Consider the following 27,852-nt stretch of genomic DNA (forward strand, 5'->3'; position numbering starts at 1 on the left):
CATTTGGAGAGGAGCCTTTAGCTGCGTAGCCTCCTATGGACTTTTATTTAAGCATAACATGCTTCCAGGGAAGGTAATGGTTCCACTTCAGTCGCTAACCCCGTCTGTTACCACACCTGCTCCCATAGACCTTGAGCTGTGTTGCAAGACATGCAGTCCAAGCTTAGTCCTTGTTAGAGGATTTTTTGTTTACGGAGTCAGTGTGTCACTGGGAAGACGTTCAACAACCAGCAGAAGTGACTTGTTGTGACGCAGTGCGGCAACCTCAGCAACCCGATAAGGAGTTGTCTGTACGACCCAGACAGTCTAGACAGCTTCGGGTTGTCACTGTACTTCCTCGCTTCCCCATGGTTGACAGTTCACAGACTGTGCAGCAGTACCATGATCTTGTGTCCGGCTCCGTCAGACGACTGGCTTTTAAGAGCTCCCACAAGTCGTCGCTGTCTGGAGATTCTCAGATGGACTATGGATCTGACCAAGGAACTGGGCCTCCTGGTCAATTTTGAGGAGTCCCAGCTCGTCCCATCCCAGACCATTGTCTACCTGGGTATGGATCTTCAGAGTCGAGCTTTTCGGGCTTTTCCGTCGGCCCCAAGGATCTTCCAAGCCCTAGAATGCATCCAGAGCATGCTGAGAAGGAACCGATGCTCAGTCAGGTAGTGGATGAGTCTAACAGGGACACTTTCATCGCTGGCCCTGTTCATCGTGTTAGGGAGACTCCACCTCCGCCCCCTTCAGTATCATCTAGCTGCTCACTGGATAAAGGACATGACGCTAGAGACGGTCTCAGTTCCTGTTTCCGAAGAGAGGAGGTCTACTCTCGCGTGGTGTAAGAACAGCTTTCTTCTCAAGGAAGCCTACCTTTGGCTGTTCAGAAACCCGACCGCCGTCTCCTCTCGGACGCATCAGACACGGGCTGGGGTGCGACTTTGGACGGACAGGAATGCTCGGGAACATGGAATCAGGAGCAAAGGACACTTCACATCAATTGCAAGGAGTTGTTGGCGGTTCATCTGGCCTTGATAAACTTCAAGTCCCTCCAGCTTAACAAGGTGGTGGAGGTGGACTCTGACAACACCACAGCCTTGGCTTACATCTCCAAGCAGGGAGGGACTCATTCGTGGAAGTTGTTCTAGATCGCAAGGGACCTCCTCATCTGGTCAAAAGATCGAAAGCTCACGCTGGTAACGAGGTTCATTCAGGGCGATATGAATGTCATGGCAGATCGCCTCAGCCGGAAGGGTCAGGTCATCCCCACAGAGTGGACCCTTCACAAGAATGTTTGCAGCAGACTTTGGGCCCTGTGGGGTCAGCCAACCATAGATCTGTTCGCTACCTCGATAACCTAGAGACTCCCGTTGTATTGTTCTCCGATTCCAGACCCAGCAGCAGTTCACGTGGATGCTTTTCTGCTGGATTGGTCCCATCTCGACCTGTATGCATTCCCGCCGTTCAAGATTGTCAACAGGGTACTTCAGAAGTTCTCCTCTCGCAAAGGGACACGGCTGACGTTGGTTGGCTCCGCTCTGGCCCGCGAGAGAATGGTTCATAGAGGTACTGCAATGGCTGGTCGACATTCCCAGGACTCTTCCTCTAGGAGTGAACCTTCTACGTCAACCTCACGTAAAGAAGGTACACCCAAACCTCCACGCTCTTCGTCTGACTGCCTTCAGACTTTCGAAAGACTCTCAAGAGCTAGGGGCTTTTCGAAGGAGGCAGCCAGAGCGATTGCCAGAGCAAGGAGAACATCCACTCTCAGAGTCTATCAGTCTCAAGGGGAAGTCTTCCGAAGCTGGTACAAGGCCAATGCAGTTTCCTCAACCAGTACCACTGTAACCCAGATTGCTGACTTCCTGTTACATCTAAGGAACGTAAGATCCCTTTCAGCTCCTACGATCAAGGGTTACAGAAGTATGTTGGCAGCGGTTTTCCGCCACAGAGGCTTGGATCTTTCCACCAACAAAGATCTACAGGACCTCCCTAGGTCTTTTGAGACCTCAAAGGAACGTCGGTTGTCCACTCCAGGCTGGAATCTAGACGTGGTCCTAAGGTTCCTTATGTCATCAAGATTTGAACCTCTCCAATCAGCCTCTTTTTAGGACCTCACATTAAAAACTCTTTTCCTCGTGTGCTTGACAACAGCTAAAAGAGTAAGTGAGATCCACGCCTTCAGCAGGATCATAGTTTTCACATCTGAAACGGCTACATGTTCCTTGCAGCTCGGTTTTTGCTAAACGAGCTTCCTTCACGTCCTTGGCCTAAGTCGTTCGAGATCCCAAGCCTGTCCAACTTGGTGGGGAATGAACTGGAGAGAGTACTTTGCCCAGTTAGAGCTCTTAGGTACTATCTAAAAAGGTCTTAATCTTTACGAGGACAATCAGAAGCCTTATGGTGTGCTATCAAGAAGCCTTCTTTTCCAAGGTCTAAGAACTCAGTTTCTTACTATTCAGGCTTCTGATTAGGGAAGCACATTCTCATCTGAAGGAAGAAGACCTTGCTTTGCTGAAGGTAAGGACACATGAAGTGAGAGCTGTGGCTACTTCAGTGGCCTTCAAACAGAACCGTTCTCTGCAGAGTGTTATGGATGCAACCTATTGGAGAAGCAAGTCAGTGTTCGCATCATTCTATCTCAAAGATGTCCAGTCTCTTTACGAGTACTGCTACACCCTGGGACCATTCGTAGCAACGAATGCAGTAGTAGGCGGGGGCTCAGCCACTACATTCCCATAATCCCATAACCTTTTAACCTTTCTCTTGAATACTTTTTATGGGTTGTACGGTCGGCTAAGAAGCCTTCCACATCCTTGTTGATTTGGCGGGTGGTCAATTCTTTCTTGAGAAGCGCCGAGGTTAAAGGTTGTGATGAGGTCCTTTAGTATGGGTTGCAGCCCTTGATACTTCAGCACCTTAGAGTTGTTCAGCCTCCTAAGAGGAACGCTGCGCTCAGTAAGGAAGACGAACTTATTAAAGGCAGAGTAATGGTTCAAGTCGACTTCCTTACCAGGTACTTATAATTTCATTGTTATTTTGAATAACTGATAATATGAAATACGGGATACTTAGCTTCTTGATATACATGTACACTGGTTTTCACCCACCTCCCTGGGTGTGAATCAGCTACATGATTATCGGGTAAGATTAATATTGAAAAATGTTATTTTCATTAGTAAAATAAATTTTTGAATATACTTACCCGATAATCATGATTTAATTGACCCACCCTTCCTCCCCATAGAGAACCAGTGGACCGAGGAAAAATTGAGGTGGTGTCAACAAGAAGTACTGCAGTACCTGGCCACAGGTGGTGCTGGTGAGTACACCCCCCTCTTGTATAGCGATCGCTGGCGTATCCCTTCCGTAGAATTCTGTCGGGCAACGGAGTTGACAGCTACATGATTATCGGGTAAGTATATTCAAAAATTTATTTTACTAATGAAAATAACATTTTTCTAGATTTGGCAATAGTAGGCTTAGTAACCTTTTTAATCAATTTAATGTTTTTGACAGAAAGGCTAGTGCGCTGGAGGATAAAGGCAGTGATTCTAGGCTGACCTGCCCCTTTTTTTTTTTTTTTTTTTTTTTTTTTTTTTTTTTTTTTTTTTTTTTAGGCCGACTTTTTTTTTTTTTTTTTTTTTTTATATAAAGAACACACAAGACCTTTCATAATAATGGGTAATATTCTTTGTAGTTTACAAATCAGAAGTGTCTATAAACAGTAATTAGCATCTTGTATGAATAAAGCAAACCTAATAGTGTGCTTAATACAAACTTGTGCATTGAAAATTAAAGCCAATCTTATTGCTATTCCGGATAGTCATAGGAAGAACCTTCATTTCCATTTTTATGATTTTAGGTAGACAATACCTCTGTTACTTTGATTTCAAGTCTAAATAATCTATACTGTATATGTTAACCGGCTGTTTTATCCATTCAAGGCATATATAATTAACTAATTCGTGTTAACCCTTTTACCCCCAGGCTATTTGGAAATTTCCAGCCCTTAACCCCCAGGGGGTTTTTTTTTTTTCAAGCACATTTTGCAGTATATTTTTTAAAAATTGCTCTAACAGCCTTAATTTTTGTCATAGAGAGGTCAGGTTGGTCTCATTCTCTTGGAAAATGCCTGAATTTTCTCAAAAAAAAATATCAAAAATATGTAAAAAAAAAAAAAAAAAGAATTTATAGCATTTTTTTTGCAAGGACGTACCGGTACGTCCATGGGGGTAAAGGGATGGCTTTTGTGAAACGTACCAGTACGTCCTTTGGGGGTAAAAGGGTTAATATGCCTTGGAAGAAATTTCTGGTTAAAGCATTCAACTATTGTCATTGTCTGATTCTTACTATTACATCAGAATGGGTTTAACTTATTATTGTAATATTTTGAGGTATATGTATAGTTGTCATACTGATAGTCACTAAAGACTGAAAAAAAAAGTTCTTACAATAATGAGTTGTATGGCCATTCAGGGTTTTTGTTACAAAAAACTAAAAAAAAAAAAAAAAAAAAAAAAAAAAAAGTTCCCATGTTAAAGAGTGTTTCAGTCATTCAAGGTTTTTTATACAAAACAGATAAAAAGTTCTTACGATACCCGTTAGTCTGTAGTAAAAGATAGAGTGGCATTATCATTGTCATTCCCTGCATAGTTTTCTCTGGTTATTCTCTGAACTAAAAGTAAGCTTTCTTTTATACTTTGAACATCAATCTAATTACCAACCATAAAACATTTACAAAAGAACAGAAAGATTTATACACTCAAAAGATTCTCTTAAAGTACCGTAAAATATTGTCCCCAGCGCAAGACTGGAGAATGATGATCTTGATTACCCAAAAACAATTCCTCTTCACAAAAATGCAGCAAATCTGCAGAAGACAGCTTTAAACCAACAAAATAAATATTAGAAAAAAGACAATTTGGAACAACGTCAAGTCTGCTCATTCTGAAGTTGCAAGGGACTGAAGAAGTGATATGAAAATACTTATTATGTTATTGGTGTCAGATGCTGGTAATTCTCATTGCTGTTCTAGAGGCATTAGTATATTGAAAAGAAAGAAGATAGGAAATTTTTTAATTTTAAGGTTAACGTTGACATTCCAAGCTTTCGGAGACAAAAGCAGTGTGAGCATTAAGCGAGTAAAAAAATAAGATTTTTGATTAAAATTTCATTTATGAATATTCTGTATCAGTTATGGTAGTTGTATGGAGTAACTTTCATTTTTGTATTATCCATCATATTAAAATGCACCACTATTGCTTGAAACAGATGTTGAAGGTCTCTTTAAATTTCTCAGTCCAAGTTTAAGGTTAGCATCAAGTTGAGCAGTCAGAGATTCATATCTCTCAGAAGCCTCGTGCTTCCAGGCAGCTAGCTGCGCCCTCAGACGACGGTGGGAGGCCTCGGCAGCTGTAGTGCGTGCTGTTAATAGGGACCTTTCGTCGGCACCTAGACGTTTCCGGCGACTGAGTTCCTCTCGGCATTCCAGTACATATGCTTTTGCCTAATAATATGAAAATAATTATCTTTAATACTGTTATTAGGATGGAAGTAGGGTAATTTTGCATTGTCAGCTCTATTAAGGCAAAGAGTTGTTTGCTTACCTGGTCAAGTCTGTCTTGAAGTAGGTTTGCTCTTAATGCCAATCTATCTCTCAAGTCTTGTAAGCATCTCTCTCTAACCATATCTGGTCCCATATCGGCATCATCTCCCTGAAAAATAAATCCTTTAAATTTACAGTAATCATATTAATAGGAATGTGTAATTTTGAATTGGAAAACCTTTTTATTTTATTTTTTCATAAATTGGTTGCATTTACCAGTGTTCTAAAATTAAGATCTACAAAACATTGGATGGTAATTGTTTCCAGGTGAAGTAGTTTCTCCTGTTATATTGTTTTGTTGAGATGAAGCATTCGTAACCTGTTAGGATAATGTGTTTCAACATTTGACGCTTGCGTTTTTTCTTACAAAAGGCTAGACTAATTCATGTATGTGTGGCTGAAAAAGTCTCATTTTAAGGGTGGAAGAAAATGAGTAATGCATTACTTGAGCTAGAAAAAAACTTTATTGCATCCCTCAGTTGCCTTTGCTTCCTCGTTTTGGATTGTCATTGCGTCTGTGCTTTTCTAGTTACTTTTCCCTGTAGCTTTTTGCCCTTCTATAGGACTCCCAAACATAAGGCGGACTGTGATGGCAGTGCATCAAATAAAAGGAAAGCCATCAGCTTGGAAGGGTAATGAGGTCAAGAAAATAGAATATTATTTATAACGTTGAGACTGATTTAGTTGACTTTAACCACCAGATGTCGCCTTGGTGGGCAAGAAAATAGGAATTTTGAAAAAAAAAATATGGGGGTAACGTCGATATTAAGTCGGCTTAGGGGACGAAGCAATATGAACATCAGGTGAGTGTTAAAAAAGAAAATTTTCATTATTAAATTCAGTTATTTCATACTATGACATTGGTTGACTTATTCATCTTGACTAATGCAAGTTACCTCCAATGGGTTTACTTCCTGCTTAATGACTTGAAGAATTAGCATCTACTAAGAGAATCATGCCTCATCATTGGCCAACAAACTCTTTTGGAGATATCAAAAGTGTCCAATTTGGCACCTTCTCAAAAATTTAGTAAGTATTTTACCACTTCCAATATTGACAAATATTTATCATACATTTTGGAGACAAACTGAGCCACAATGAAGAGTGTTTGCAGTGACAAAGAAAGTGTTCAGTATGGACAAAGATGTCGTCGTCTTAATTTGAGGAGTCGGCATTTTGATAAACTGAGCCTTGAGGCCGTATGCGTCAATAGGTGTAGGAGGAGATGGTGATGATGATTTATACTTTATCTCTATTGCTATTCCAGATATTCATATGAAGAACCTTCATTTTAATTGTTATGATTTTGGATAGATAATAACTCTTTAGCTTTGATTTTAAATCTAAATCTATATTTGTTCCAACACGGAGTACTTACCTCGAACTACTTTCTTAGGAGTATCTGGGATCTCCTCCCAACCGACCAGAATTATGTGTAGTTTACCCTATCTCCGTTTTCTATGGGGGTAACCTCTTGCTGAGGAATACGCGCCATGAGGCGACCCGGGGTCAGAGAGCATGCTCGCTCAGGTCTCGACCTCCAGTAAGTTTCTGGTCGTGACGTGATTCACTTCTCGCCGCGCTCTCTTCACCCAGTGCGACCCTTTGTCTCATGCGGTACCCATGTGGTCCCCTCGTGTTCAAACCTTACCTTATCCTACCTTTTCCTCTGTGTCCCTGTGTCGATTGGTGCTTTAGTGTTTCGTTATGGAGCATCCCCGCCGTTGCCCTGGGCCTATGGCCGGTAAATCTTGTGGGGCCTTTCTCTCCAAGCCACAGGTCGACCCCCACTCTTTGTGTTCGTCGTGTAGGGGTAGTGTTTGTTCCCCTACAGCCAGGTGTCCGGAGTGCGAGTCCTGGAACGAAATCCAGTGGGTGCGCTATGGCACTAAGAAGAAGAAGGCTACCAAGAGATCGCCGAAGAAGTCCAGCATTGCCTCGCCCTTAGCATCGCCCGGTGCCTTTTCGGAGAGGGGTTCCCTGCCGCCTTCCCCTACCCAGAATAGGGGATGAGGTAAGTACATTGCGGGGAAGTAGCCCATTGCTCTTCCCCAGGAGTCTGTGATGTCTGTTGGTGGGGATATTGTGTCGGTTCAGGCAAGTGGGGGCCTGAGGGAGGGACGGGAGTGTGTTCAGGAGACGAGGTCCTGGTGCCAGCACGGCCCGTCTCTACCGACGAGCCGATGTGGGGGAAGCCCACTACGGCCTCTTCCCCAGCATCTTGGGTGTGTTTCAGGTACGTTAGCCGGCGGGGGAGACGCCGAGGAGGTAGATTCACCGAGTTCAGACCCCGTCGCATGGGCACCGCCGAGGACGCCCTTCAGGTTGCCCATGAGACTGGAGGAGGAGTTCGACACCTGGTTCGCCCACAAGAAGGTGCCTCGCTCTTCCCCGGCGCCGTCGACAACGCTCCCGCCTGTCTTTCTTCAGCCTTCTTTGCCAGCGGACCGGTGTCACGGTCTGAACGATCCCCCGGTCTCAGAATTCTCCTTGACATTGTATAATGGTTCTTTTCCGCCATTAGCTTGCTTCGCTCGCATGAAAATAAAACATCAAGCTCGTATGTACTGGCAAGCGGTAATGCTGAGCTGCGCACGCTAAATTACAGAAAAATAAACATCAACCTCGTATGCACTGGCAAACGGTAATGTTCGCGCATGCGCAGATTATAAAGGAGTATTGTGAGACCGGGGGTTGGTTCAGACCGTCACACCAGCACGAAGATCCACCAGCAACTCGAGACGCTTCGGACGACTCAGTAGATTCTTGTTCCTCCCAGTCATTGGTTTCCTCCTTCGAGTCGGACTCTTTCTCCTCGGAGGACGAAGGCCCGAGGGACTCGAGGAGGAGATGGGAGAGGTCCCATTCCCGATCACGCCACACCAGGAGACGTTCCAGAACCTCCAGGTGAAAGCACAAGAGGAGCCGTTCGTCGAAAGGTGAATGGGTGCGAGTCACCATCCCCCGTAGCCACCTCCTAGAAGCTTCCGCAGCCCCGAGTACCTGTGGCTGGCTCCCTAGAGCTCCTTCGCCACCTTCACGGCACAGCTCCTCCAGCAGACCCTATCATCGTCGCAGGCCGTCGACCAGGTCTTGGTAGACAAGCATAAGTCCGGGAAGGTTCCAGCTTCATCCGCCCAGCGGAGAGAGCCACCCCTTCGGCCTGGCAGCTTTGTCCCGGCCTCTGGCCCTTCAACAGCCTTCCCTAAACGACAGAACCAGCCAGCTGGCACGGGGAAGCCCGCAGCTCCAGGGAACTCCGCAGGAGGGAGTAGACCCATGACAGCTACTCCCGTCCCAGCGGATCCGCCCGTTCAGCGAGTCAACCCACCAATGGCTCGGCACGAGAGGAAGATGCCTCCCCCTCACGCGAAACCCTCCGTCATCTACGTGGCTGCTCATGCGGAGGACCAGATAGCCGAAGGCCTCGTAGAAGAGGGAGAATGCTGGATGGGCAAAGTCTCCACCTATAGGAAGGTCTTAGCCCTCATCAGGCGGCACCATAGGTTGGATGAACCGAAACCCTCGGCAGAACAAGCCTGGCTCTCCGGACTTAGCAGGCTGGTAGATAATCCAGTGCAGCACAAGCCTTCGCTGGCCCTTCCCCTGGCAAGGGACATTAAGCCGGGTATGGACCACATAGATAGGTTCATAGCCAGCCAGGCGGACGCCCCCAGGAATCGGAGCGCCTCCAAACTCCTCCAGGGACTTGAAACGCTTTCATCTCCCGGAGGGGCACCGTGGAGGTCCCTGTACGGTTGAGCCAGCGATCGCTATCCTGAACCAAGGAGCGGCTGAAGATAGGGCATCCTCCACTCCGGTGTGTTTTTCCCCGCCGGAAACCTCCATGATGGAGGATATGGCCCTGGATCTAGTTTACGTGTCTTCATGGTTGGACTGGTGGGATTCCAGGCATCTCACAACCTCTCCTTCCCCGAGAATCAGTCCTTGCTGAGAGAACTGATTAGCTCGGGTGGGAAAGCGCTCAAGTTCCTCTCATACCAGTCTCTCTCTCAAGCAGCCAACTGGGTCCTGCGGAAGAGGGATACAGTCCTGAGCAAGCTGGTTAGGAGATTACCCGAGCAAGAGGCGAGAGCTTTGAGGGACTCACCAGTGTGGGGCGAGTCCGTGTTCCCCCTGAAGGCAGTAGAGGAGACCATGGAGAGGGTCAGGAAGCTTAAGGAAGTGGGAGAGCCCAGACCCCCACCTACAAGACGACCAGCCCACAGGAGACCCTCTTCAGATGTTCCTCACCCATCCCATGCTTCGCCGGTCCAGCCTAGAAGGGACTCCCCGTCGGTGTCTTGGCACCAGACCTCGCAGCCCTCCCGTAGGGGTAGTTCAGCCCCACAGTCGAACTTCAGGCCAACCTATTCTAACTCCAGGAGAGGGCGTTCCAGCCGCGCCTCTAGAAGGAGATAGGAAGGGAGGCCCCCCTACTCCTGCCGAAGCCTCAGGTAGGGGGATGCCTCAAACACGCTTGGCGGGACCACGGAGCAGACCCGTGGACCGTAGCAGTACTGAAGGAAGGGTACAGGTTGCCCTTCCTAGCGGAACCGCCCCCTCTGATCCCTTACCAACAGGCAGAGTGGTTGGTGCCCAAGGACCCCTTGAGAAGAACTGCATTGCAGGAGGAAGTATCGGCGATGCTCGCCAAAGGGGCGGTAGAACCAGTCAAGAATCCAGGACCGGGGTTCTACAGCAGACTCTTCCTGGTGGAGAAAGTTACGGGGTTGGAGACCAATCATAGATCTCTCAGCCCTCAACAAGTTCGTGTGCAAGACCGACTTCAAGATGGACACCCCAAAGTCGGTCTTGGCGGCCTTGAGAGAAGAGGACTTCATGATGTCAATAGATCTCGAGGACGCCTACTTCCAGATCCCTGTCCATGCCTCCAGCAGGAAGTTCCTAAGAGTAAAATGGGGTACCCAATCGTTACAATTCAGAACCTTCACGAGGGTCTTCGTAACAGTCTCAGCCTGGGCATCCGCCTGATTCGGTACCTAGACGACTGGTTATTGCTTTCATCCTCAGAGGGAGCACTGAGGGAACAAGGCGCGAACCTACTGCGGTTCTGCGGTGTCTTGGGTATCGCCATCAGCCTGGAAGAGTCACAGCCGATACCCTCCACCAGGATGACCTACCTAGGGATGGTTCTAGACTCTCAGCTGGCGAGAGCCTTCCCCTCCTCGGAGAGGCTAAACAATTTAGATCAGGTACTCCGACCCTTCCTAACGGGCCAGCCCAGGAGAGCCAAGGACTGGCAAAGATTGATAGGCCACCTCGTGTCATTGGAGAAGTTGGTCCCCCAAGTGAGGCTCAAACTCAGGGGAGTTCAATGGAACCTGAAGGAGCTCTGGAACCAGGGGGACTCCCCGCACAAGATAGTCCCGGTCTTCCCGGAGATGAAGGAAGTTCTGAAGTGGTGGCTCGACAGGGCAAACACCCTCAAAGGAATGCCCCTCACAGTCGACCCTCCGGAGATGCTGCTGTTCACGGACGCATCCAAGGAGGGTTGGGAAGCCCATCTTCTCGACAAGTCAGCGAAAGGGAAATGGGACTTCGAGGAGAAGAGCCGTCACATAAACGTGCTAGAACTGATGGCCGTGCAAAGGGCATGCCGAGAATTCGTCCATCTGCTCCGGGGAAGCGCCGTGGCTCTGATGTGCGACAACGCCACGGTGGTGGCCTACGTGAAAAAGAAAGGACTGAAGTCGAAGGAGCTGTGCAGTCTCACAACAGAATTCCTGGAATGGGCGGAGGAGGAACAGATCAAGATCACGGCCAGGTTCTTTCCCGGAAAGAAGAACGTCCTAGCCGACGGCCTCAGCAGGGTGGGTCAAGTAGTAGGGTCGGAATGGTCCCTACACCCGAGAGTGGCCCGGACCGTCATCCTGAAGTGGGGCTCTCCAGTAATAGACCTCTTCGCCACGAGGCTAAACGCACAGCTCCCCGTGTTTTGTTCTTCTGTGCCAGATCCAACAGCGCGTTCGAGGACGCCTTTCAACATCCTTGGGACAATCTCGACGTATACGTCTTCCCCCCCTTCGGGATGCTCAGACAAGGGCTCAACAGAGTGAGGCGGGCGAACAACCTGTGGATGACTTTGGTAGTGCCCTGGTGGCCGGAGAGAGAATGGTTCGCGGACCTAAAGGAACTGGCGCGCTTTCTGCCTTGGCCCCTTCCGGACAGCCCAGACCTCCTCCGGCAACCACACTTCCAAAGGTTTCACGAAAACCCTCGGTCCCTCCGCCTACAGGCGTGGAGGTTATCGAGCGTCTCATGAGGAGGGAAGGATATTCGTCGAAGACCGCAACAAGGATGTCAGGTTACCTAAGACGGTCCTCGGTCGCGGTATACCAAGCAAAGTGGGCTAGCTTTACGAAGTGGTGCACCTCGAAGAACATCAGGCCGTTAGCGGCCTCCATTCACTAGATAGCCGACTTCCTGGTCTATCTGAGGGACGAAGTGGGCACGTCCATACCAGCCATCAAAGGAGCTCGAGCGGCGCTGGGCCAAGTCTTCCTCCTGAAGGGCATCGATCTAGGAGCGTCCAGACATATCTCGATGCTCATCAAGAGCTTCGAGCAGTCATGTTCCCCCCAGGCCACTAGGGTACCCCAATGGGATGTGGCTAGAGTGCTGAAAGTGCTGGACAAGGAGCTCACCATCAAGACGGTCTTCCTGTTAGCCCTTGCGTCGGCGAAGAGAGTGAGATCCATGGGCTCTCATACGATGTCTCACACTCGAAGGGTTGGCGAGAAGCAACTTTCAGGTTCTTACCTAACTTCGTAGCCAAGACTCAGAACCCAGCTGTTTGGGACCTAGGTTTGAAGGGTTCTCAGTGCCAGCAATTCCGCGTTCAGACAATCCGAGGGACTTGTTACTGTGTGGAAAAAATTAATAATAGTTGGGAAAAATACAAACCATTTCCACATATAACAAGCTTGGGTTATATATGTTTTAAAGTAACTCTCATTATCAATTCCCTTTTGTCATAATGTCTGATATTCTGCCCCAGTACTGTACTATAACATTTTATTCACTGTAAAGATTTAAATTTTTCTTAAATAGGTTTAAATGTTTTGCAAGCATAATGTATATGTTTAAGGGGTATGTATATATTTTTGTTTGGTCTTACCAACTGTCTTAACAACATTTGTTTTTGCAGCACGCCCTACTCTCTGTAGGGTTTGAATGTGTAACCAGAGTTTGAGTAAATAGAAGTACTGTACTTTACAAGAATAGGTTCCTTCATCAAGAAAAGAAAAAAGAACAGATACGGCAGACATTTATGTTGACAGAAGTTCCCAATTGTAAGGGAAATTTACTCGAGACCACTGTATGTACAGTATATAGGAACAGAGTATCTGTCTAGTACTGCTCATAACAATTATGAATGTGGTTGATGGCCTGTTACCAGTGTGTAGTGGTGGGTGTGTCTGCTCTGTATTCATTTTTCACTGCCTGTGAACTGTAAGTACCATCATGTGTTTGAATGAATAACACCACAACCAATGTATTATAAGGCCATTGGCGATTGCTCGTGTTGTTGACAACGTTTTTGAGACATTGTTATTGTGGGCCTGCAGAGACCTGCACGGCATCGTATGCGGCCTTACCGGTTAGAGTAGGATAATTTTAAGTGACTTTGCAGTTCAGTGGTGAAAGGACAGTAGTGATTCAGGGGAAAGTATTGTAGTTCAGTAGTCTCACAGTTTTCAATATTAAACTTACCCGATAATCATGTAGCTGTCAACTCCGTTGCCCGACAGAATTCTATGGAGGGATACGCCAGCTATCACAATACTAGAAGGGGGTGTACTTACCAGCGCCACCTGTGGCCAGGTACTCGATCATTTGTTGTTGACACCTCCTCAATTATTCCTCTGTCGTGCTTCCGGCTAGACGTTCTGGGATACGCTCATGGTCTTCGAGTTTATTCATGGATATTTGGTGAAGTATTCTCTTAGATTAACGGCTGTCGCATACTGGAATCCTTTTTATATTAGCTAGTTAGCTTTTATATAAACTCTGATTAACGGTTAATGAATTTTTGCTTGTTTTTGGATCACCCTTTGACTTACTCTTTGAAACAAGATGTCTGACGTTTCGCAAGCTCCCTCCCATAGACGATGTAGGTCTTGCAATAGGCGTATTCCGAAGGTCTCGGTAGATCCTCACACCGCTTGTTCTGACTGTAGGGACAGGCCCTGTCTATTAGAAAATCGGTGTGAGGAGTGCGCCGGACTTTCGGAATTGGAATTTGTACGTCTTTTAAAATATTCATCCAAGTTAGAGAGAACTAGAATTAGGAGAAGTTCTTCTCACTCTTCTATGTTTTCCTCACCTCATGATCCCCTACCTTTTCCTACCCCTGTAGTGGCTACCCCCGAACCTACTGTGTGCCCTCCGCCTGATATGTCAACTGTTTTGCGTGCTATTCAGGCTTTAGGAGATAAAGTAGAATCAGTGGTAAGTGACCATAAGTCTCTGATGGCCGAGGTTAAAGAACTGAAGGTCAAGAGTGCAGTGGGTGAAAATAGTGCCAGTGCTGTGACGAGTGCTAGTGTCTGTGCAGTGCCAAGTGCTAGTGGTGCCAGTGTGGTGCGTGAGGATTTTTCTGTGCGAGCCAGTCGTCCTCCCAATCCGGGACCTCTTGCAAGCTCCCATGCCCAGGGGAGAAGCAATGTCGAAGGGCTTAAGGGTTCGACAGGCCTTGTTAGGCGCACAGAATTATCCTCGGTGGTTGCGGGCGTGTCTTCCTTAGACCGTCACTCCCACCTGCAGACGATTGAGCCCGTCTTCTCGTCCGCTGATCTTCATGCAGGGAAGAAACGTTGGTCTCAGGTCTCGAGACCGCTTAAACGTAGAGTTCAGTCAGCGAGTGCTCAGCCAGGTTGTAGTCATTGGCTCAGCTCCGACTCGCCTCTGTCATCGGTCGACTGTACTCCGCCCAAGAGGAGTAAGGTTCTGCCTATACAGACCCCGACTGTGACTTTACCTCAGTCTGTTATCGTTTCTGCCGACCCCAAGTGGACCCTGCTTCAGTCCATGCAAGTTCAGCTTTCGGACTTGATGCGTGAGTGTCGGGCTGAGAGTGTTGCACCTCCTGCACTCCCTCCACCTGTTCTCGCTGCACCTGTGCTCGCCCAGCCTGCACCTGCTCCGCCTGTGCTTGCCCAGCCTGCACCTGCTCCGCCTGGTCGCAGCACCATCTGCCAGGCGTACGATGTTGAACCACTTTCGGAGTTTGCTGTTCACAGTGTTGTTCAGCCTCAGCCTTCTTTAAGGCAACCCTTGCTTTGGGATCAGGAGAGTTACACTCTTCCTCCTCCTCCCCTTGCTGCTCCACCAGTGGTGCAACTCTCGGTTGGGGTACAACAACCTCTCCCCTCCGTGAGTCTGTCTGCTCAACCAGCGCTGCACCGAGTTCAACCCTCATCTAGGCAAGCTCATCTACACCATGCACTTGCGCCTCAGGAGCCTCAGCTTGCTAGAACTTTACCTTGTTCTGCGCAGCCTCAACCTTCTCATGCTCCACTCATCTCTCAGGAACAGGAACGGACTACTCCGCCTCCGTCCTCCGCTCAGCTGGTGCAATCCTTGGGTGCAACTCTTGCTAGGAGTCAACCTCCTTCACCCTTGCACCTGCCTTCTGCTCCGACTGTTGTTCAGCCTATGCAGTCTGAACCTCAGGTTTTCCCTCAAGTTGAGGAAACCTCTGTTGTTGTTCCTACCCGTTCTGACTCTGCGGTTCAGCATTCTGGTCCTTTTGCTTCGCTACCTTCTGCTGATGAAGTGTCGGATGATGAGGAGGCACATCTTGATCCCTCATCAGACGTGGAGGAGTCTAAGCTTTCTCCATTGTCTGTTGATTTTAGAAAGGTCTTGGCTCTACTCAGGGAGCTTTACCCTGACCACTTCGTCTCTGCTGTTCCCCGCTCTCCTCCATCTGAGTTTTCGCTAGGCGTGCAACAAGCTAAGTCGAGCTATACTAAGCTTGTCCTAGCTAGATCCTCCAAGAGGGCCTTAAGGACCTTAGGGGAGTGGCTTCAGTCTAAACAACACCTGGGCAAGACTTCCTTCATGTTCCCTCCAACGAAGCTCGCATCGAAAGGTTGCGTTTGGTATGCCACAGGGGAAGCACCAGGCTTGGGAGTTCCTGCCTCTGCCCAGGCTGACTTCTCAAGTCTGGTGGACTCACCTAGGAGGACTGCGATGAGACGCTCGAAGGTTTGTTGGACCTTCTCAGACCTGGATCATCTTCTGAAAGGGTTGTTCAGAGCTTTCGAAATGTTCAACTTTCTCGACTGGTGCCTGGGAGCCCTCAGCAAGAAAACATCTCCTGCGGACAAAGACTCTGCCTTGTTAATTATGTCCTGCATGGATAAGGCCATCAGGGATGGATCGGGTGAGCTAGCGTCGTTATTTGTATCAGGGGTGTTGAAGAAAAGGGAACAACTGTGTACCTTCCTCTCAGCCAGCATTACACCGTGCCAGCGGTCACAGCTCCTTTTTGCTCCACTCTCAAAGTTCCTCTTTCCCGAGGAGCTAGTTAAGGACTTGTCGGCTGCCCTGATACAGAAGGACACGCACGATCTTGTAGCCTCATCGGCTCGTAAGTCTAAGGTTACCACCTCTGTCCCCAAGACTTATCGCTCTCCAGTGGCTGATACCCCGGCCACTAGGTTCATACCGCCCTTTCGTGGTAGAGCCCCCAGCCGAGGAAGCTCCCGTCCAGACTCTCACAGGGGCAAGTCTAAGAAAGGACCCAGGACATCTAAGGGAAAGCACTGACTCTCAGATTCTCCAGACAACAGTAGGAGCCAGGCTCAAGATCTTCTGGCAAGCCTGGGAGAAGAGAGGTGCAGACGCACAGTCTGTCAGTTGGCTGAGGTACGGTTACAGGATTCCATTCTGCCTCAAACCGCCTCTGACCACATCGCCCATCAACCTCTCTCCCAACTACAAAGAAGAGGACAAGAGGCTAGCATTGCAACAGGAGGTGTCGCTACTTGTGCAGAAGAAGGCAGTGGTTATAGTCCGGGACCATCAATCCCCGGGCTTCTACAACCGTCTCTTTCTTGTGGCCAAAAAGACAGGAGGTTGGAGACCGGTGCTGGACGTCAGCTCTCTCAACGAGTATGTCACCAAGCAGACGTTCACAATGGAGACGACCAAGTCGGTCTTAGCAGCGGTCAGACAGGAGGACTGGATGGTCTCGTTGGACTTGAAAGATGCATACTTTCACGTTCCCATTCATCCAGACTCCCAACCTTTCCTGAGATTCGTTTTCGGAAAGGTTGTCTATCAGTTCCAAGCCCTGTGTTTTGGCCTAAGCACAGCTCCTATGGTCTTTACTCATCTGATGAGGAATGTAGCGAAATTCCTGCACTTATCGAACATCAGAGCCTCCCTCTACCTAGACGACTGGCTGTTGAGAGCCTCCACGAGTCGTCGTTGTCTGGAGAACCTCTCTTGGACTTTAGATCTAATCAGAGACCTAGGTCTATTAGTCAATATAGAGAAATCTCAACTCATTCCCTCCCAATCCATTGTGTACCTGGGAATGGAGATTCAGAGTCGGGATTTTCGGGCTTTTCCATCGGCCCCCAGGATAAACCAAGCCCTACAGTGCATCATGAGCATGCTGAAGAGGAGCAATTGCTCAGTGAGACAGTGGATGAGTCTCACAGGGACCCTCTCATCTCTGGCCCTGTTTGTCGAGCTAGGGAGACTCCACCTCCGCCCTCTTCAATTCCATCTTGCAGCTCATTGGGACAAGGGCTCGACTCTAGAAGCAGTCTCTATCCCTATCAACCAAGAGATGAAGACCACTCTCCGGTGGTGGAAGCACAATCTTCTTCTCAAGGAGGGTCTATCATTGGCCATCCAGACCCCCCATCTTCATCTCTTCTCGGATGCATCGGACTCGGGCTGGGGTGCGACCTTGGACGGACGGGAATGCTCAGGAGTATGGAACAAGGAACAAGGATTACTCCACATCAACTGCAAGGAACTGTTAGCAGTCCATCTTGCCCTGTTGAACTTCAAGTCCCTCCTGCTAGGCAAAGTGGTGGAGGTGAATTCAGACAACACCACAGCCTTGGCTTACATCTCCAAGCAAGGAGGGACCCATTCGAGGAGCCTTTACGAGATCGCAAGGGACCTCCTCATTTGGTCAAGAGGTCTAAACCTCACACTGGTCACGAGGTTCATCCAGGGCGATATGAATGTTTCAGCGGATCGCCTCAGCAGAAGGAATCAGGTCATTCCCACGGAATGGACCCTCCACAAGAGTGTGTGCAACAGACTTTGGACGTTGTGGGGTCAACCTACCATAGACCTGTTTGCCACCTCCATCACCAAGAGACTTCCGCTTTATTGTTCCCCTGTTCCAGACCCTGCAGCGGTTCATGTAGATGCTTTTCTTCTGAACTGGTCCCATCTCGACCTGTACGCATTCCCTCCGTTCAAGATTATAAACAAAGTTCTGCAGAAATTCGTCTCGCACGAAGGGACACGGCTGACGCTGGTTGCTCCCCTTTGGCCTGCAAGAGAATGGTACACAGAGGTACGTCAATGGCTAGTCGACTTCCCCAGGACTCTACCTCTAAGAGTGGACCTTCTACGTCAACCACACGTAGACAGGTTGCACCCAAACCTCCACGCTCTTCGACTGACTGCCTTCAGACTGTCGAAAGATTCGCTAGAGCTAGAGGCTTTTCGAAGGAGGCAGCCAGTGCGATTGCCAGAGCTAGAAGAATTTCCACTCGTAGAGTCTACCAGTCTAAGTGGGAGGTCTTCCGAAGCTGGTGTAGAGCCAATTCAATATCCTCTACCAATACCTCTGTGATCCAAATAGCTGACTTCCTTCTTCATCTTAGGAATGAGAGATCCCTTTCAACATCTACGATTAAAGGGTATAGGAGCATGTTGGCCTCAGTCCTCCGCCACAGGGGTTTGGACCTGTCTTCCAACAAGGACCTTCAAGACATTCTCAAGTCTTTTGAGACGTCTAAAGAACGTCGTCTTTCCACTCCAGGCTGGAATCTGGACGTAGTCTTAAGGTTCCTTATGACATCTAGGTTCGAACCTCTCCAGTCAGCTTCCTTCAAGGATCTTACCCTCAAGACTGCTTTTCTCGTTTGCCTTGCAACAGCTAAGAGAGTCAGTGAGGTTCATGCCTTCAGCAAGAACATTGGTTTCACAACCGAATCAGCTACATGTTCTTTTCAGCTTGGATTCCTAGCAAAGAACGAGCTTCCTTCACGTCCTTGGCCTAGATCGTTCGAAATACCTAGCCTCTCCAACATGGTAGGTAACGAACTAGAGAGAGTTCTTTGCCCTGTCAGAGCTCTCAAATATTATCTGAAGAAGTCTAAACCTATTCGAGGACAGTCAGAAGCCTTATGGTGTGCCATCAAGAAACCCTCGAGACCCATGTCCAAGAATGGGCTTTCGTACTATATAAGGCTTCTGATCAGAGAAGCACATTCTCACTTAAAGGAGGAAGACCTTGCATTGCTGAAGGTAAGGACCCACGAAGTAAGAGCTGTAGCTACTTCGTTGGCCTTTAATAAAAACCGTTCTCTGCAGAGCATTATGGATGCAACCTATTGGAGGAGCAAGTCAGTGTTTGCATCATTTTATCTGAAAGATGTCCAGTCTCTTTACGAGAACTGCTACACCCTGGGACCATTCGTAGCAGCGAGTGCAGTAGTAGGTGAGGGCTCAGCCACTACATTCCCATAATCCCATAACCTTTTTAACCTTTCTCTTGAATACTTTTATTGTTGTTTTTATGGTTGTTACGGTAGGCTAAGAAGCCTTCCGCATCCTTGGATTTGGCGGGTGGTCTATTCATTCTTGAGAAGCGCCTGGGTTAAAGGTTTGGTAGAGGTCCTTTAGTAGGGTTGCAACCCCTTGTACTTTGGCACCTTTGGGTTGATTCAGCCTCCAAGAGGAACGCTGCGCTCAGTAAGGAAGACGAACTTTAAATAAAAGGCAGAGTAACGGTTCTATTCGACTTCCTTACCAGGTACTTATTATTTCATTGTTATTTGAGATAACTGTTATATGAAATTTGGGATACTTAGCTATCCTTTAATCATGTACACTGGTTTTCACCCACCTCCCTGGGTGTGAATCAGCTACATGATTATCGGGTAAGTTTAATATTGAAAAATGTTATTTTTATTAATAAAATAAATTTTTGAATATACTTACCCGATAATCATGATTTAATCGACCCTCCCTTTCCTCCCCAGAGAGAACCAGTGGACCGAGGAATAATTGAGGAGGTGTCAACAACAAATGATTGAGTACCTGGCCACAGGTGGCGCTGGTAAGTACACCCCCTTCTAGTATTGTGATAGCTGGCGTATCCCTCCATAGAATTCTGTCGGGCAACGGAGTTGACAGCTACATGATTATCGGGTAAGTATATTCAAAAATTTATTTTATTAATAAAAATAACATATTTATATATTTCTTATGGGTGGTTGGTTTGAGATGGCTTAGTAAACGTGAGTGACCAGTATGTGAATAATTATTTTATTCTTTTTCAAAATTTGTTCATCTGGTTATCCTGTGGCTGAAGCTTGATGTAAAGGGATGCTAATTTTGCCTTTAATTTGCTATTTGGATTGATGGGTCAATGTAATTGTAATCCTAACAGTTTTGGTTAAATAAATATTTTTTTTTCTTGTTTTTTATAATACCGCATCTCATTCCTGTTCTTTAAACCACTGAGTTCCCCTACTCAGCCACTGTTTTTTTTAATCTTTCAAGTAACTTATAATAATCCCTTTCACCTAATGTTCTTATACTTGTACTTATGATCAGCAAGCTGGAGAAGCAAAGGTTTAAGTCAGGATCTAGCTGGGTCCCCTTGCCCATTATAAATCAAGGGGTGGTGCCCAGTGCTTTGAACTGTTACTTAGGTTTTTGGGTATTCCACCGTTGTATGGTTGTTGTGTAGTGAACGTCGGGTTGTGGTCGGCATTTGGATACTAGGCAGTTAGGGTGCTACCTTTGGCCACAGACCGCAAACCACTACAACTGTGCCCGGTCAGAGCGGTACGTAAATACCTAGAGAGAACTGCCAGACTTCGGCCTGGGATCAAGAGTCTGTTTGTCCCCTCAGGACTAGTGAAGAAGCCAGTCTCTAAGAACACGATCTCCTTCTGGCTACGGCAGGTAATCATGAGAGCCTACGACAGTTCGGGGGTCTCCCTTACGGGAAAGCCTGGACCCCATGAAATTAAGGGCTTGAGTACTTCGTTGGCCTTCGAGAGGAACATGGCAGTGGGCCAGATCCTGAGGGCAGGCACTTGGTCGAGGCAGTCCACCTTTACGGCTCACTACCTAGAGGAATGTTCTAGAAAATCTTTGGACGGCTTCTCGCTTGGTCCCGTCATTTCTGCGCTCCAGAAGATTTAAGGTGTAGCCCCGGGGAAGCCGTGGGCGGTAAGTCCAAGAGACACAGGTTCCTGCCTTACCTTTTCCCCTAATCATCCTTCCCCTACATGACCCTGAATTCCTTCACCTTCCATGGGATACACTGTCAGTGAATGAATACGTCTCCGAGGACTTTTACAGAGGTGAGTTACTTAGACACTAAGATAGTTTTTTGTGTAGTTTTCCCTAATTTCTCATTTCTATTTTTGGGTCGGCAGAACCTAGCCTCCTATCTAGGTTCATTTTTTCCCTTCGTCAACGGTCTCTAAGTCCGGAAGGCCACTCCCACCTCCTAAAGTATAAGTTTCTTAAGAAAGTAGTTCGAGGTAAGTACTCTGTGTTGGAACAAATCACAAATTTTAAGTAATTTGTATTTTTCCTAACAGTACTTACCTCGAACTACTTTCGGGTTATGGCCCACCCATCCTGCCCCGAGTGCCTTACAGGACTTTTAGAAACCTATCTATCATAAACTTACTGGAGGTCGGTTGGGAGGAGATCCCTGATACTCCTAAGAAAGTAGTTCGAGGTAAGTACCGTTAGGGAAAATACAAATTACTTAAAATTTGTGATATGTTAACTGGCTGTTTTATCCATTTAAGGGCTGTTGAATTACTAATTCCTGGTAATATGCTTTCGTAGAAACTATTTTCTGGTAAAAGCCTTCAACTATTGTCTTTGTCTGATTCCTTCCATTTTATTAGAAGGGATAATGTATATCCTTTTATTGTGATATTTTGAGGTATTGTGAAAATCCTAAATGTTAATGATGAAATTACTGATGATGATTAATTCTTCAACTTAAATTTTTCCATTTAATTTTGAATTGCATTACTTTTTCATTACTTTGAATAATCAATTTTGAAAAAAAGAAAAATGCAATTCTTGAGGATGAGACATATAGTTTTTTTTTCTTTCGGCCATTGTATACCACTGTCTCAACTTAGATATCTGTAAGCGGTATTTATGTTCTGTTGTTTAGTTAAACCTCTGGTGTTCTGGCGACGCTCTTTGGACGGCACCAAGAAAAAGAAAGCATCGAAGCGGTCTCCGAGGAAGCCTGATCTCCTTTCTCCGTTAACGTCTCCTTCAGCTCCTTCGTAGAGCAGTTCCCATTCCCCTTCCCCTACACAGAGTAGGGGATGAGGTAAGTCAGTTGCGGGGAAACAGCCCATTGCTGTTCCCCATGAGTCTGATTTTAATAAACCAAATTGCATTGTGCCTACGCAGACGAGTGAGGAGTCTGCTGTTGTTACGGGAGTGCTTTCTGTAGACGAGGTTCTGGTACCCGCTGGACCCGTCTCGAGTGAGGATCCGGTGTGGGGGAGATCAGGAACACCAGCTCCTTCCCCACCATCGTGGCAGTGTTTTTCAGGTACAGCGGCTTCAGTGGGCGACCAAGACAGGAAAAGACGAGCCACGTGCTCTTCTGACCCCGATTCCATTGTGTGGACGGCGCCAAGGACGCCCTTCAGGTCACCCATGCGGCAGGACGATGAGTTTTCTGGCTGGTTTGCCTCACGTGGGTCACTGCTCACGCCTCCGGCGCCTTCTGTTGCGTTACCTCCTGATTTCATGCAACCCGTCACCCCAGTAGCACAATTGCAAACCCCCATGTTGGTGGCAGAGGATTCAGGGGCCTCGGATAGCTCCTCTTCTTCTTCGTCTTCCTCGGACGATACCTCGTCCTCCAGCTCTTCATCGTCGGAAGACTCCAGCGACCAGGAGATGAGGAAGAAGAAAAAGAAGTCGAGCTCGAACTCAGGCCCGTTTAGAAAGAAGGCCAAAGTTGCTAAGGGAAATTGCAAGAAGAAGAGTTCCAAAAAGAAGAGGGCAAAATTAGGTAAAGTAGTTTTTCCCCCTTACGGGTCGAACAGGGCTCTTGCCGCTCCAGTGCCTGCCTCGGTGGCTGCTGGAGCCGCTACCATGCTTTTTCCCAGTGTCTCTTCGGCTCAGTCCGCGCTTCGGATGCAGCCGTTGGCACACACTAACTTTCCCTTGCCCTTGCCCGGCAAGCCACCGGCTCCCGTTCAGCGGAGGCAGCCGCTGGCTCAGCCCAGCAGCATGGCTCCCATGCTACTGACGGTGTTTGAGAAATGCTAGTGCCTTTTGCATTGCTATAAAATGATTGCAGATAGTGTTGAATAGTGTTGGAAATTTGTAAGGCCAAAAAAGTAAGTACCATACAACTAATGGCCAATTGTGTTGAAAAGATCACACCGAGTAAGCTTCAGTCAATGCTATTTTATGAAGATAGCGGAGTGGATGTTGAGGAGTCTGTCATGCGTAGATGCAATAATATTGAAGGAATAAGTGATTAAAACATACAAACTTATTTATTCCCAAAGTGTGAGCAGCATTTTGGAGACAACCGATCCTCGATGAAGAGTGTATTCACAGGGAAAGGAATTGTTTAGTTTGGACAAAGATGTCATCGTCTTAATTTGAGGAGTCAGTATTTTTGAGAAACTGAGCCTTGAGGATATCCCTGTTTATGGAAAAGGTCATCAGGGGCCGACAGTGCCACACTTATTTTGTATTTCAACCCGAGGATCCAGATTGCTTCAGAAATTTGTTCTAGAAGCATCTATGAGGGGACTGAAGAGGGCGTTTTTTGTGGAAACCAATCAGGATGCAGAAAATAAAAAACTTCTTACTGTACAGTACAGTATATGGAAATGACGACTATCCGTTGTAATTAGCTCTGCCCATACATTGGTATGTAAACTTGAAGAGGAGACTGTCTAAAGGAGATAGGATAGGAGAGAAACCATGTCCTGATGAGGTAAGGATAAGAAAAGAAGACCAGAATTCAGACAGAGCCAGTTTCCCACCTTCCATCGAGACGACAAATGCCCATCTCCGAAATCTTGTTATCGCTGAGAAGAGACGAATTGAAGAAGCCAGCTCTCGCTGCTTGTGATGAGAAGTAGCTAACACTGCCCGCAGCATGGCCTTTCTTTGACACTATCACCGGATTCTTGGAAATAACTTATGTCATCCCATCTTGATGTCACCCTTTCTGTGACGCCTTCCCAGCTTCACCTGAACATCAGCCACCCTTCTGTGACATTCTCAAGCGTAAAGCCTCTGTACGAGTATCATCTCAGCAGCTACAGAAAACTATACATTCTCTTTATTGACTGTTCCCCCTTATATATTAATATTTTGATTGTTTTGATTTGTCAGTTAATGTATCTGAAGAAGCAACCTTGATTTTTTTTGGTAAAAAAGTTTTATTTTTATATTAATTTCTCTTATTTTATTTGTTGTTGTTGAAATAGTTTAGAGATTAGAAGAACCTAACAATTGTAAGATCGTAACATTCTTCATTGGCTTGTAAATTAGTGCAGTACAGTAGTTCTAGTATAGAGAAAGGTAACCAATGCTTGGAAAAATTTTCTACCATCAAAATTGTTGAGATAAAAGAATGAAAATGTGTATGTATTTTACTCGAAGCACGAAGATGATATAAATACTCAAGATTTATAGTCAACAACAGCGTAATTTAGAGTTTGTAATGACCATGTGATGAGTTCATTTTAGACGTGAATATTAATTGAATTTTCAGAGTAAACTTTAGAAAGATTTAATGTAAAGAATAGTACTACGAAAGTTTTGAAAATTTTGTTCGTAAATTGCCGAGATATGAGTTTTTGAAAATTACTAATTTTCAAATATGCTCCTCTTATGATTTTGATTTTTCCGCTCGGCACCTGCAGAACCTTAGTACTGTATTGTTAACGCCTCAATTTATATTTCATAGAAAGACTGTTTTGAGTGGTTGTTTGTTAAAATGAAGTACACATTTATATGATGAAAGTGAAGCATGAGTGTGTGTGGACAAAAGATTGACGTATATTCAGATGAAAATGAAATCTAACAGATGTAAAGTCTTACCAAAAGTAATGGCATATAAGGTGCAATTGTATCTACATGTCCTTCGCGTTCTTCTTTCTTTTTTCTCTCTGTTTCTTCTCGGTGAGCTTCTTGATATTGACGCTGAAAAATAGGTACAGTATGAATTCATGGAATTAATATCAGCTATTGTAATTACATAGCTTGAGTATTTAGCTTCTAATAATAGACAAACTGAAATATATATAATCAAGCATCACAACTAACAGTTTGATTAATTGAATAACGATAGTAAACCATGGAATAATTGTAAATAATGTTTTTTAGTCAATTTTTTATAGTAAACCGTGGGAAAAGTCGTATGTAGTGTTTATTAGAAAGTATTAATAGGGCCTTTTCTGGTTTCCTTTCACAGTAATGACATTTAGTGTTTACGAAACTTGATGCCTAATACCTGTTTCAGTATATACTGCACAGTTTCATTTCTGTCAATATCAAATATATCTGGAACCAAAAGTATTTTCTTCTCCTCATTGGCCCGCGCAGCCCGCAGCGTCGCCGTTTCTTCAACTCCTTTGCGAACTTCCTCTCCAACCCTAACCTCTGCTTCCATTTCTTCTTGTAAAGTGTTCCACAACTGTGGCATGGGAACATCTTCCACACTGGGGTCAGGCTGCAGTATCAACAAAAATTATAATTTTGAAAGGATTGGCACACTATTCTACCTCATTTCTCCTCCTCTTGTTTTGTTAAAGTTTTTATAGTTTATGTAGGAAATATTTATTTTAATATTGTTGCTGTTCTTAAAATATTTTATTTTGCCTTATTTCCGTTTCTGACTGGGCTATTTTCCCTGTTGGGGCCCCTGGGCTTATAGCATCCTGCCTTTCCAACTAGTGTTATAGCTTAGCAAGTAATAATAATAATATAACTTAATAGTAGGTTATTTCAAATTGACATTTTATATACATCATAACAAATATATATATATATATATATATATATATATATATATATATATATATATATACTGTATATATATATTATAATAATAATAAAAAATCTTTAATATACCTGAAAACCATGTGTCATATCGGGTGTTAATGTTGAGGTGCGAGTATCCGTTGGCTTGATAAATGATCTGCAGGGGGAGATTAATAATCTTTTGTTATAAGGTTCTCTTGCAGGTTAAAAAATAGAGATTTAATAATAATCTACAGTAATTCATATTTGATTAGTAATACATTCTTCAATTGGTAGCAGTATTATGCATTAGAATATGTAAGAAAATCATGTGTAATCTTTTATGTGCTCTGTGTAACATTAAGGGAATTAGAATATTGCCAGCATTTATTTGTGGCTTTGATTATTGCATAGTTTAGAAACAGCAGTAATTGTAGTTGAACAGCTTTGATTGTCCTTTTTAGGAATTGCTTTTGCGGGTGATTATCAAATTTCTTTTGGGTCTCGTGCCGGGGACAATTTTTAACTTGGAGATTCATTCTTAGGAGTGCTTAAGCCTCACTGCTCCTCTTGGAAAGTATTTTTTATGATTACTGAGCAGATTAAAAATGAAAAGCATAAAAGAAAGCTTAAATGTTTTTCAAGTAGATATTTGGCAAAGACTAGACTAACTGATGTTAAAGGGAATGAATGACAATAACGCCACTACAGCCTTTGACTGCTACATTCCTGAGTTTAGTTTTAATAGTTATGAGCTTATAAAGCTTTAATGTCATTAGCTTCTCAAGTCAAAATTCAGAAGACCAACTAGTCAATTGGTAGCTAGTGGTTGCAGTGCACCGATCAATAAGAGTTCTAATGGTACATGGTATATCTCAGAATCAAAATCCTCTTGTAATGTCTCGATTCTGTAATTACTGAACTTTAGACCTTTCTGCTGTTATAGCCAGCATTGTTCTAATTGTCCCTGGACAATTCTATCCTGTTTGTAATACTAGGCAGGCAGTTGATTCTAATAGCCAGGCCTTCTCCATCACGAGGCTCAATACTACGCAGTACTCTAGAAGTTTTATTCCAGCTGTTACCAAGTTGTGGAATGATCTTCCTAATCGAGTGGTTGAATCAGTAGAACTTCTAAAGTTCAAAGTTGGAGCAAATGCTTTTATGTTGACCAGGCGGACATGAGTCTTTTTATAGTTTATTTATGACATGTTTGTTTTTGATGTTGTTAATAGTTTATATATGACATGTCTGTTTTGACGTTGTTACTTATTTTAGAATGATTTATTGTTAATTTGTTCTCTTCATTTATTTATTTCCTTATTTCCTTTCCTCACTGGGCTATTTTTCCCTGTTGGAGCCCCTGGGCTTATAGCATCTTGCTTTTCCAACTAGGGTTGTAGCTTGGATAGTAATAATAATAATATATTCTTTTAAAAGGAGCAATCCTGTTTTGCTGTAGACTTGCCTTGTTGCCTGTAGTAAGCGATGTTTACCGTAGTGGTAGATGAGTAAAATTCTTCCCTCTGATATATGAAATATCCTTTTTTGCACAGCTGTGTGTGGTTCAACATTCTTAGGACAGTCAAATTCTTCCTCAATTCTCTGTGGGAAAAAAAAATTAGCATTAATTTTCATTTCTCATTAAAAGGATTTTATAGTACTGGCTGCTGAAGACGACACCTGTAATAGGTAGAGTATAATTGCAAAGGTAACCTATTTTAGTACACTTGAAGATATTTTCCAGAATTCAGAAAAAGCCATTGCCACTTCATGGGTAGAGACAATGATGTGATTACTTTTTTGCCATCTCTTGTTATAGTTTCTTGATATACAGTACATACATTCAAAAGTATACATACAGTACTTCTTTTAGAGGTAAATGAAAGTTATTTCTTATTTATATGAATATAATTTAGTTATAAACTTAAGGAAGAAATAGAAATATATTGAAATTTTTATGAAGAATT

The 27,852-nt window shown here is 45.3% G+C and overlaps 1 protein-coding gene across 1 annotated transcript in view; it reads right to left on the reverse strand.

Annotated features, from left to right (window-relative positions):
• Window positions 1-5,209: 5,209 nt before the first annotated feature.
• Window positions 5,210-27,852, reverse strand: part of lobo (lost boys) — a 33,336-nt gene continuing 10,693 nt past the window's right edge. Inside the window, exons 11-16 of the mRNA XM_068377603.1 lie at window positions 27,351-27,487; window positions 25,994-26,060; window positions 25,374-25,592; window positions 24,962-25,063; window positions 5,598-5,705; window positions 5,210-5,497 (exon numbers count right to left, since the gene is read on the reverse strand). Of these exons, the coding sequence (XP_068233704.1) occupies window positions 5,234-5,497; window positions 5,598-5,705; window positions 24,962-25,063; window positions 25,374-25,592; window positions 25,994-26,060; window positions 27,351-27,487 (897 nt within the window). The 3' untranslated portion in view covers window positions 5,210-5,233. The remainder of the gene's footprint in view (window positions 5,498-5,597; window positions 5,706-24,961; window positions 25,064-25,373; window positions 25,593-25,993; window positions 26,061-27,350; window positions 27,488-27,852) is intronic.

Source organism: Palaemon carinicauda, chromosome 7, assembly GCF_036898095.1.
Source record: "Palaemon carinicauda isolate YSFRI2023 chromosome 7, ASM3689809v2, whole genome shotgun sequence".
Classification (NCBI taxonomy): domain Eukaryota; kingdom Metazoa; phylum Arthropoda; class Malacostraca; order Decapoda; family Palaemonidae; genus Palaemon; species Palaemon carinicauda.